The sequence below is a fragment of the Echinops telfairi genome, unplaced genomic scaffold, assembly GCF_000313985.2.
Source record: "Echinops telfairi isolate 266 unplaced genomic scaffold, ASM31398v2 ScPeMD7_443;HRSCAF=831, whole genome shotgun sequence".
NCBI lineage: Eukaryota > Metazoa > Chordata > Mammalia > Afrosoricida > Tenrecidae > Echinops > Echinops telfairi.
In genome coordinates, this window is record NW_022104341.1 from 76,561,131 (window position 1) to 76,573,089 (window position 11,959).

General features: G+C 55.9%; 1 protein-coding gene across 1 annotated transcript in view; it reads left to right on the top strand.

The window, feature by feature from the left end:
- The window catches only part of TTC39A (tetratricopeptide repeat domain 39A), a 30,997-nt gene that overhangs the window by 6,036 nt on the left and 13,002 nt on the right, over positions 1-11,959 (top strand). The window contains exons 2-6 of the mRNA XM_013003848.2: positions 3,604-3,735; positions 5,155-5,231; positions 6,555-6,622; positions 8,863-8,927; positions 9,481-9,580. Of these exons, the coding sequence (XP_012859302.2) occupies positions 3,604-3,735; positions 5,155-5,231; positions 6,555-6,622; positions 8,863-8,927; positions 9,481-9,580 (442 nt within the window). The remainder of the gene's footprint in view (positions 1-3,603; positions 3,736-5,154; positions 5,232-6,554; positions 6,623-8,862; positions 8,928-9,480; positions 9,581-11,959) is intronic.

Genomic DNA, 11,959 nt, shown 5'->3' on the forward strand with positions numbered 1-11,959 from the left:
TGGTGACCTCTCTGTGGGTGTTCTCCTGTGTCACTCAAGGGCAGAGTGTGGGCCCTGGGCTGAGGTCCCTCACTGGGTGCAGCAGAGACTAGAAGTACAAGTTGGGTCGGACAGGCTCACACACACACACACACACACACACACACACACACACACACACCCGGCTCAGGGTGGTGACCTCTCTGTGGGTGTTCTCCTGTGTCACTCAAGGGCAGAGTGTGGGCCCTGGGCTGAGGTCCCTCACTGGGTGCAGCAGAGACTAGAAGGTTAGACTGCCCAGACAAATGAGTGGGTGTATGAGGAAGCTAAGTCGAAGGGCAGAAAGAGACCCAGGATGGAAATGGGGGACAGAGGTGTGGGAGTCATGGGCAGAAGGGTTGGGAAGCAGTCATTCCATGTGACGATGACGAGGTTTGGGGCATGATCCTTGGATGTGGGCGGTTAGTGAGGCAACCATCAGCGGTTCACTTAGCGGCATCCTGTGGCTGCCCTCCACACGCTGGACCCAGCAGGGAAGCAGTGAACAAAGCAAAGCACTAGCGTGAAGGTGTGATCAGAGATATCCCAGAGGGACCCCAAGTTGGAAGGGTGAAAGGGCTACTCGGGGAAGCTTTTAGGGATGGCTACACAATTTGCGGCCCCATCTCCAAATGCAAAGGTGCGTCCCCTCTCCAAAAATTCTTAAGAATTTCTGGGTGATAGCAGAGCTGTAAACCAAGCCTGGTGTCCAATGTGGGGTCCCCGCAGAAACCAGCCCTGGAAGGCTTCCTGGACAAAGTGGCATTTCAGCAGGGGCAGCTGGATGGGAAGGAGGCAGTCAGATGGAGGGGAGTTTGAGAGCGCGCCAGGCAGAGGGAAGAGCCCGCAGGCCTGTGTGGAGACGCTGTGCCTGACTGGAAGGTGGCGAGCCAGGCAGGTCGAGAAGTGAGAGGAAGGTTCGGTGGAGGGATGGTCTGGGCCAGAAAGGAAGATAGATTGCTGGGGCCACGGGTTTAATGAGGATTTAGGAGGTGCTTCTGGGGTCAGGGAGCGCCATGCTGGAACTAGGGGGGTTGGGGGGGCAGGGGACCGTCATAGGGGCTATTCCCAGCTAGGAGCTGTTTGTGTGTATTGGGGGAGGGAGACAAGCAAGGAGGCCCCCATAGTGGAGAGGGGGAGACAGTAGGCTGATAAGAAAGTGATAAGGACCTCAAGCGTGGCTGTCAGCCAAGGAGGAAAGGTCCGAAGGCCACTGGTTTTAGCTGACCCCCGTGACCCCGGAGTCCTGGTCCTGACACTTGGTCTTCTGAAGGTGCTTTCAGCCCCTCTCCATCCGGATCGCCTCGGAGCAGGTATCCGGTCCCAGAACCGGGTCTGAGTCTGGGTTGACAACTGTTGTCCCTGGTGATCTGGCTGCAGACAAGAGCCCGGTGGGGAGAAACTAAACAGTGGGGTGGGGAGTCCCCAGGGTTGTCATATCTCCCTGTACCTTGGTTCCCAGGCCAGGCTGAGATGGGGGGCTTCCAAGTAGTGGGTCGGGGAGGGGCCAGGGTTTTCAGCCACAGGTGCATGTCAAGGCCTTGGGCCTTCGACTAGAAATTCCACTTTGTCTGCCAGCTTCCTGGGTGGGGCCAGCCCTCCAGCCAAGTCCGGGCTGAATGGGGAGGCAGAGAAAGGCGGAGTGGGGGGGGGCAGGCTGAGTAGGGTGGTGGTGGTGGGCTTTATGGTGCCAGGGAAGCCCTTCCCGAGGAGGCCTTTAATACAGGGGAGAGTGGCTCCTGAGACTTGAGGTCTGGCCCTGGCCTGGGCATCCTATGTAAGCCACTTTCAGCCCCACAAAGAGAAGGCTTGGTAGGGTTTTGAAGCTCAGAAAACCTACAAGGCTTAGTAGGAGCACACAGCTGAGAGCTGGGGAAGCCAAGCTTTCAACCCCTGTCTGAAGCCGGAGGCTCGTCTCCCTTCTGTGAGCCAGAGCTGCCATGGTCCCAGCACAGACTAGGAGGTGTCCCTCCCCAAAGCTAGCAGGGCCGAGGAGGAGGGGCACCAGCCTTTTGTTTCCTTGAGAAACCCTTTTCACCAAGGGGTACCCAGAAGGTAAACAAACAAACAAGCCAAAGCCCCTAAACTAATTTACAGAGTGTTTTATGAGTCCCCAAGGAGGGACGAAGCAGCCTCGAGTCCAGCGGTTCTCAACTTGTGGGTTGTGACCCCTTGGGGGGTTGAGTGACCCTTTCACAGGGGTCACCAAGGGGGTCGAATGACCCTTTTACGGGGTTACCTGATTCATAATGGTAGCAAAATGACAGTGATGAAGTAGCAACGAAAATAATTTTATAGTCGGGGGGTCACCACAACATGAGGAACTGTATTCAAGGGTCGTGGCATGAGGAAGGTTGAGGACCCCTGCTCTAGACCTTCGTCCCCTCGCTTTCTTCCAAATGCCCAGCATAAGCCTGGCACTGGGCGTTCAGAAAATAATTAATGAAGGGGGGCATGAAGGTGGAGGGCAGGAAGCAGCTGCAGTACCCACTGTGTGCCAGGTACGATCATTCCCGGGCAGCCCCACACGCTGTCTCTAGTTTGCAGAAGTGGAGATCAAGGCCCAGATATGTTAAGGCTCACCTCGGCCCCTTCCCGCCCAGTCCAGGGGGAGATGAGTTACTGCTCCCCACTGTGTTCGAGCAAACATTCCCCCATGGCCTGACTTCAGGGGAGGCTGGCCTTTGCTGAGATGGATGCAGCCTCTCCTGCCACCGCTGTTCTGGGCCTGGTGGGAGGCACCCCCAAGCTCTGCACACATCTGGGGAACCCGCTGAGGCCTCGGCCACTACACGCTCAGAGTGTCCAGTACCCGAGTTATTGGGAGACAATGTGATCCTGGAGGAGGGACCTCTGATTCCCAGTGGCCTCCCGGGCATTTGAAAGCCTTGACTGATGATCTTGTGAGGGGTGGCAAAGGGAAGCGCATTTCAAGCTGAGGAGATGGCAAGGCCAAAGGCTTGGGCTGGACTTGCTGGGAGCCAGCCTGTGTGGGACAGTGTGGCTGACTCCAGACTTCAGGCCAGAAGGGACAGGAGGCTGGGAGGCGGGCATCTGGTGTATCCGTCATCTCCTGGGATGTGGAAGCCCCAAGGGTCTCACCAGAGGATGATAGGAAGACAGTGGCTGGTGGGGAGGCTGCCGCTGGATCTCCTGGAAGCCAGGATGAGGCAGGCCTGGGGCTCCAGGAGGACCCCACTGAAGAGTGGGGTTAGGACTTGCACCCAGCCTGCCGGAGGGCGGGGCAGAACGCAAGAGTCAGGGTCTTGGAACCGGAAAGGGTGGTTGTCAGGCCGACATACTGCTAAGTGTCATCAGGCTGCCATCCCTCAGCACCCTGAACCAAGCAGGTGAGGCCCTGAGGCCAGGAGGGGGAGGACCACTTAGGGCCACTCAGCAAGAAGAGAAGGGGAGCAGGGAAGGCGAGTGGAAGACTTTGGGTGTCAACGAAAGAATCAGACCCTGGGCAAGTCCCCGCCCCTCCTGGACCTCAGTTTCTCCATCTGTAGACTCGGGGAGGGGTGGCAGATGGGTGACGTGAGGGCCAGCTCCTTCTGGGGTTCTCCCGCCCCTTCTCTCCGGCAGAACCAAGGAGAGCATGTACCACTCGCTGACCTATGCTACCATCCTGGAGATGCAGGCCATGATGACCTTTGACCCTCAGGACATCCTGCTTGCTGGCAACATGATGAAGGAGGCGCAGTCCTTGTGTCAGAGGTCAGCGTCATGGGAGGGTGCACGGGGGGTGAGGCCTGCCTTCTGTTACCATAGCTGACCCCAGGGCCTAAAGTGCCACTCTCAGTGCTGCTCCTTCGGACTCAGAGGTTGTGTCCCCAAGTGCCCGCCCTGCAAGCAGCACCTCCTCAGGGGTCCTATTGGCTTCCAGAGGCCAGGCAGACTGGTGGAAACAAATTCTGACTCTCCTCTCTGGCTAACTCCTTGACCTTGGGCAAGTTATTCTCTGAGCCCGGCTTTCCTCATCTGTAGAATAGGTGTGATGATACAAGGGGCTGCAAAAAGTTCTCGGGAAAAATCCCATGATCTTTCTGTTCCTCCTATGAACTTTTTGAAGCCCTCTAGTATAGGCACCGCAGGATTGTCGGGGGGCGGGGGGCGGGGACGGAATGAGGACACCCACAGAGGCCTGGTGCGATGGGGGTGCTTAGTGCACATGAGCGCCGTGAAGGAAGGTTCCAGCAGACTCCAGGGGAGTGGTCTTGGCCAGAGGCACATACTCTAGCCCTGGGTCAGGCTCATGCTGGCCATTGGCTTCTCAGGGGACCATCAGAGTCAGGCCACCCGCGCCCCCTTGCCACCATGTCAGGGAGACAGGCTGTGACATCGCAATGTGGTGCAAGGAAACTCAAGGGGTTGTAGGCTCCCACTGAGGAGCAGGAAGGGCTTCCTGGAGGAGGTGATCGCTGAACTGGGCCCTGAAGGGTGGCTAGGAGCCATCCAGGGCAGAGGGGTAAGGGCCGAGGCTCCAAGCAGAGGTGACAGCAGAGAAAGAGGTATGAGAGAACCCTGCATGTTTGGTGGGGGGCTGGGTGGGGGCACTCACTGTCAGTTTACTATAGCAGGAGAGTCCCCTGGGAGAGAGTCAGAAACGGTGAGCCTTAGAAACCACACCAAGCACCCAGGCTGCAGGCTGGGGCTAGTGCAGAGCCAAAAGGACCCTGAGCAGGGGCAAGTCTTTGAGAAAATTTTCCCTGCAGACAGGTGGAGGGTGAACCCGCACCAAGCCCTAGGGGGCGGGGTGGCAGGGCAGCTGAGGCCCAGGGAGACCTGAGCTAAGGAGAGGGACCCAGAGACAGGGCAGGCTGGGGACTGCCAACAGCTCCCCCAGCTGCACAGTGGTGTTGGCGTGCATAAGCTGCCTGCTAGCATGATCCCACTGGCCCTGGTGCCGGCTCACCTTCCGCACCACCTTGTACGACGGAGGAAACTATCCCAGGGAGGTAAGGTAACCTTTTTGGATTACGATATCAACCTTTCTCTGTCTGACCCCCAAATCCTTGTTCTTTCTATGAGCCCAGCCTCCCTACGACTTTTCTTCCAATAGTGAGGTGACCTGCCACTGCCCTCCCCTATCTCCCCTCCCTCATGGAATGACCGGAGACCCCCTTCCCCCTCCAGGCACCGGAAGAAGTCCTCCGTAACGGATTCCTTCAGCAGCCTTGTGCACCGCACCACCATGGACCAGTTCACAGAAGGTGTGGCCCTGGGGTGTCATCCCCACCCCTCTCACCCCGGCAGCCCTGCACCAGGCCCAGGAAGGGTGGGAAGGGGCATCATTCTCCCCCTCACCACTGAGGGGGCCTGGCCTGGCTGCTGGGACATGAAAGGGTCCGACCTGGGCCTCTCCAGGAGTGGCTCTCAGGTGCGGGTGATGAGGGCAGGTGAGCCCATGGACCTGACGGCTGAGAAGCTGCACAGGGAGGAAAGGAAGAGCGGCAGCAGGTCCCTTCTTTCCTCGGTTTGGGCTGAGCATCATGTGTGCAGTCAGGCTCACGGCTGGGATTCGTGCCTGCCCCTGGGGATGTGGTTCCAGAAGCCAGCCGACACACAAGGGGAGGCAGCAGTGGGAGAGAGGGCCTGGCTGCCATGCTCTCAATGGCACCTTTGTGCCCTGCCTGCCTGTGGAGGCAGCACCGGAAGTGGCAGTAACCAGCCATGGTGGCTTGGGGCTCTTTCAGTGCAGGACAGACAGCCTTGCCCATCTCCAGGGCCCCTGAAGGTCCCCACTCAAACACACCACCCTCATGCACAGCGGCTAGGGCCCTTCACAGCTATCTGCTGCACCTCTTCTTCTCCTGGCCCCAGAACATCTCCCTGCCACACCCCTACTTCAGACACCTTCTGTGACTCACCTAGGAGCCCTGGCAGCATAGCAGTTATGTGCTGGGCTGCTAACCACAAGGTCATCCATTCAAAACCACCGCCGCTCCTTGGGAGAAAGATGAGGCTTTCTACTCCCATAAAGAGTTATAGTCTCGGGGCTGTTCTGTGTTGTCCTGTCGATCACTGAGTCAGACTCAACTCGATGGCAGTGATTTTTGCCTTGAGTGCTTTCTGTCCCCAAACATCCGACGGCTTTGGTTTCCCTGGGTCCCTACAGAGGAGGCCTTTCCTCCTGGTCCTTCATTTGTCTTTCACCCCACATGGCCCAACTCCAATGTCCATCCTCCGGATTCTCCTCCCTTTTCCCCATAGCCCTGGGGCTTGCATGAGTGGGCGTTCTTCCCTTCACCCAGTCAACCTAGGGCCTCCCCCTTCCCAGCACTGCCTGGAGGGGCTGGGTCCACAGCTCCCATGTAATGAGCAGAACAGGGCTGGGTGGGCAAGGACCCAGGGGGGAGCCACCTCCTGCTTCAGACAGTGGTGCATGCTAGGAAGGAGCCAGGTCTGGGAGGTGGGCTCGATACATGGCTGGCTCAGCCCCTTTTGCCTTTTGGGAAGTGGAGATGGGGAGGATTTGGCCTACAACTCCTGCCCAGACCCCAGGAGGCTTCAGGGCCTTGGTTTTGTACCTGCAGAGGAAATCCACGCTGAAGTCTGCTATGCAGAGTGCCTGCTGCAGAGAGCTGCCCTCACCTTCCTGCAGGTAGGGATCCGCCACTTGTGCAAGGAGCATGATGGGCCTGTCACAAGACGGCTCATCCAAGCCGGGGCCTTCTAACAACTATGACTCCACCACCCCTGATGTTCACACAAGGACTGATGCTCATTCACCTCTGCACCCTGGTGGGACTCGAGCAACCAGTGCCCAGTGAGAGCGCATGTCACCAGGATGGCACTCCCACCCAGGGAGGAACTGGCATCACCACAAAGCCTGCTTTGCACTCGACTTACGTGACAAACACATGCAACACCTACAGTGCAACAGGCTTTTGGCATCCCTATCAGTTCATTAGGGGCCCTGGTGGTGGTGTTGGGTAAACGTCAGCCTGCTCCCCTCAAGGTCAGTAGTTCAAACCCACCAGCTACTCCGTGGGAGAAAGAGGAGGCCTGTCCATGCCTATAAAGATTCAGTGCCTTGGAAACCCTAGAGCGCTGGGTTGATAAGAGTCAGAAACAATTGGTGGCAGTTTGGGGCGTTATTTTTGGTTCCACAGGTCTGTTTTCATAGCCTTCACACACAACATGCTTGTTCACACAGACGTTTACGTAATCCCTAATCTTCCTCTCACAGGTCCTGCCAAGCGGGGAGATAGAGAGGAGGAGTCACTTTCCCAAGTCTCCTGGTTAGCAAGTGGCAGAGCAGGGATGTGACCCCAGGTCTGGCCACCTCAGTATCGGAGACTTCTCCCTTCCCCACACAGCAGGGTGTTTGAGGACGGAGCACAGCCAGCACTGTGCGGCTGTACCCGGGAGGCCCGGGTTATGATAGACAGTCATTGTGTCTGTGCTCCTTTGGGTGGAGAGGTGCATATGAGTTCTAGTGTGGGCGTGATGTTTATTTTTGTTAGCACTTTCGCCTTTTCATGTGAGGTCATTGGACCTCAAAACCAGTATGGGTGAATCTCAATCTTGGGTTTAGTACTCACGGTGGTCGGTGTACCCCAAAAGACCTTCTGTCTTGTTTTTCCTCATGTAATCACAAGTAGTAAATTAACACCCACACATCCCAGCCAACTGGAGAACGGGTCACTTTCCTCCCTTTCTGGGGTCCTCCCCACCTCATCCCCTGCCTCCCTCCACCGAGGGAGCCCCTTCCCTGGAGGTTTGTGTTCATCGCCTTATGCTTCTCGCAGGGCACCCTGGTAGCAGCACTGCTAGCCTCCGGGACAGACCAGGCTGCCTGCGCCCACAGAGGTTCACAGCCTCGGAAACCCTGTACAGGGCACTGTGAGCCCCAGGTGGTCAAGGGCAGCGTGGTTTTTGTTTTTCATTGTAATGCTTCTTTTAAGGAGCTCTGTTGGCACCATGGGATAAGCTAACCACGATTCCACCCCCCAGCTGCTCCCCAGAGGAGAGGCAAGGCTGGCTGCTCCCGTAGAGGCTTCAGTCTCCGAAACCCCGGGGAGCAGTTCTCCTGTGCGCGCTGGGGCCTCTGCAAGTCGAAGTCGACTTGCCGGCAGTGGTTACGCTTCTTTTAAAAGCGTGTTCTCACCAGAGCCCTGTTTGTGTCTGGACAGCACATTGCTCCACAGAGTGGCCTCTGAGCGTCACACGATCTCCAGTCATGGGGACTTGCTTTCAGCCTGACGTAGCTGCCCGCTATTCCCTCCCTGAAATAGGCCGCCACTATGGACCCCTCTGCTGACAGCCTCTTGGGTTTGTCTGGTTCTTGGCTATTAGGAACAGCAGCACCAGGCACCATGGATTCTCAGCCATGACTCCTGCAACCCTCTGGGGTAGCGGCGGTGGGGGGAGGGGGCGTACCCAGGAGTGGAAATGTGAGGCGCTACGTTTTGGTGCGCTCAATGACCAGCCTGATAAATACCTGCACTTTGTAAAAACAAAACACAAACTAGCACCCTTCCTCCCTTCCCGCACTCCCCTCACCAAGAAGGAGGCCCCGCTAACACTCAGCTGGGTCTCCCTCAGACCCTTCTCCAAGAACACAGCTACGTGCAAACTGAACAGGGGCGGCAAATGGGGTGTGTGGCCGAGCCCTGGGCGTTTTAGAAGTTGTGCTTGATAAGTAAGAACTCATCTGCAATCGCAGGGCCATGAGTTCATGTGTGGCTGCCCCCTCGTCCCATCCCTGGTCCCATCCCCTTGGGGTGCCTCACACAGCTGGGCACAGGAAAAGCAGGCAGGACCCAGAGCCTTGCTTGACCCCTATCAGCCCCACGGCTATGCATGCTGGTCTACCTCTCGGCATCTCTCCCCCTGCAGGATGAGAACATGGTGAGCTTCATCAAAGGTGGCATCAAAGTCCGAAACAGCTACCAGACCTATAAGTGAGTGGGGCCCCGGGGCATATTAAGAGGCTGGGGATCTGCAGCCCCTCAGGCTGCTGCCTGGGGCTTGAGAAGCTGTGTGACCCCAGGCAGATTTCTACACACTCAGCCTCTCCGCTTTCTGGAACTCTCCTCCCTTCTGGTGTCTAGCTGTGTCTGTTCATTCGGTCCTTGAGGGCCTCATGTGTGTCTGACCCTATGCTAGGAGAAAATAAAACATAGATTCTGCACAAAGCACTTTATGTGTTTGGGGGGGGGGGGCGGTTAGGTGGAGGCTGATGTAGGAGGAAGACCCAGAGCCACCATTTTTTGAGAATAACTGCAGAACTTGGACACAGCTGCTATGGCCCAGCCAATGTGGCTGAAATTCAGGGGCAAGGAGTGTGTTGTCTTGGTGGGAGGTGGGGATGGCTCTCCAGCTCTCCACCTTGCCAGGCTGTTACCGGCTGCCACCAGGGAGCTGCGGGACTAGCTTGGGAGGGAGCTCTAAGTGTGACCAGAGCTGGGGCCCAACCCCGGCAGGGCGCTGACCTGGGCCGGCGCCTCTCTACAGGGAGCTGGACAGCCTGGTCCAGTCCTCACAGTACTGCAAGGGGGAGAACCACAGGCACTTTGAAGGGGGCGTGAAGCTCGGCGTGGGAGCCTTCAACCTGGTAAGTGCGAGGGGCCCCTCCTGCCCGGTTTCCACAGGGAGTTGGTTCAAGAGCAATCTCCCCCCCCACTGAGTGCTTGCTGTGCCTGCCCTGTACTGGGCGCCAGGCCCAGAAATGGGTGCTGGAGCCAAGTCTGGAAGTGTTCCCTCAGCCAGGTCCGGGACTGAAATTGGCCACTGGGGGCATCTGTATACTGCTGTTGGTAGGTGCATGGAGCCCATTGTGTGTCCGTAGACGTGAACGCCTTCGGCTTCTCAGTGACCGATTCTTTGGAAGCAAATTGGCAGACCTTCCTTCTGAGGAGCCTCTGGGTAGACTTGAACCTCAGCCTTTAGCAGATGAGTGCACTGTCATTGGCAGACTCCTGAAACAGACATACGACACAAACCAGGCCACTGTCTATGGGAGAAAGCTGGACACTAAGCACTGGCCGAGAAGGAGACAGCTGGAAGTAGCTGGTCCGGAGCGGGAACAGACCCTCGGAGGGGGTGTTGGGGCTGTATCCCGAGGGATGCTAGAAGTTCAGGCACAGAGAACAGTGCGAGTTGAGACGGAAGAGAGCAGCCTGTACTCGTCAGATAGGCATCTCTGTCCTAGGTGGTGTGCTGGGTTAAGCATTGGGCTGCCAGCCAGAAAGTCAGTTGTTCAAAACTTGCCAGCCGCTCTGGGGGAGGAGATGAGGCAGTCTGCCTCCATAAAGATTTACAGTGCCGTGGAGCCATTCTGCTGTGTCCTGCAGGGTCACTCTGCGCCAGAGCCTGCTTCCTGGCAGTGGGTTTGGGCTCTATGTGAACAGTGGCCTTTCCAGAAATGGGAGGGGGGAGTGGGAGTGGTCCTTGGGGTGGTGGGTGGGACCTCTGCCCTGCTCCATCCAGCCTCTAGTTCTCTCCAAAGAGAAGTGGAAACCGTGAGCCTAGCCCCAGCCCTGAGAAATACAGGCTGCATTCAAGAAGCACCCTCTGTCTGCACCTCCGGGTGTCCATGTTACGAGGGGCAGTCTGTAGTGGTAGAATGCTCTCCTTCCCTAGGAGAACTGAGTTTGAGTCCTGGCCTGTGCACCTCAAGCGCAGCCACCCCCACCTTTCATTGGTGGCTTGCTTGTTGCTATGAAGCTGAACAGTTTCAGAGGAGCTTCCAGACTGAGACAGACTAGAAGGAAAGGCCTAGAAGTTGACTTCTGAAAAATCATCCCATAAGAACCTTCTGCTACTTTTTTTCTAGACAGTATTTTGAATTCTATATCATTCAAAATTATGGTAAGATCAACAGATCTATATCATTGGCCAAATTAATGGTAAGATCAATAGAACTACCATATGCCCCAAGGGGATCATTTATAATGCCCTTCAACAAAATAATAAAGATGTCTTAAAGGTGAACCAGGGACATACATAAACCACCGATATATGAATGGATTTTGAGCTCACGCTTTATCATAGCCCTGACCCAAAAACATTTAGTTCTTATGACATGGTCCTATTCAATACCATGAAGTGATCACTGAAGTACGGGTACTCTGTAGCAAAGCATGGTGAAGAAAGCAGACGGTGCCCCGCTATCAGAAAGAATAGTGCCTGGGCGCCATCTAAGTGAATTGTTAACTAAGTCCACATGGAACCAACACACCGGCCTGTGTGATCCAAGAACTGTAAGCAACAAAAAGCAAACGTGGAGGAAAAAATGGTATTAGAGCCTAAATTCTGAATACCCACTTTGTGGAAGGCTACGGAGGACAGTGAAAGCCCAACACCCATTCACAGGGTCCCCCATGCAGATCAAGCCTCAGGTGAATCCCCTCTGCCTATGGGTGGGGGTGGAGAAGGCCGTGTTATCAGACAGAGGACATTGTGGGGAGGCTTACCGCAATTGTAGTTAGGTTATAATACGACACTAATCATTTGATCTCCTTTTGATCCAATGTATAATTTTTCCAGTCTTGAACATTTTCTTTGTTTTCGATTGAGGTTTTTCTCCGTTTCATTGGTGTTGGGTCATTTGTGTTTTGTTTTGATTTTTGTATATTTTTCTATATACGAAGCCCGAAGCCTGGGATAAACCCGTAGAGACAACAACTGGATTGATAGTTGCAGAGGGAGGGGAGGCTGGCAGGCGAAGGAATACTAACAACAATGAGGACAAGGAACAAGGATTGTCCTGGGATTGATAGTGGCGATGATTGCACAACTCTGATTAATGTATTGAGCAGTTGAAAGGCGCGCCTTGTGAGTTGGATGTTGGTGAACCTGATCAAAACAAATAAGCCAAATGAAAAACCAAGGAGCAGAATGGGTCACAGTGGCCACGCCTCTGTGTGGGGCAGCTGACAGCGGCAGCCCCCTCCTTCTCAGGACTGTTCTGAGGCTCAAGAAGGGAGGCGGT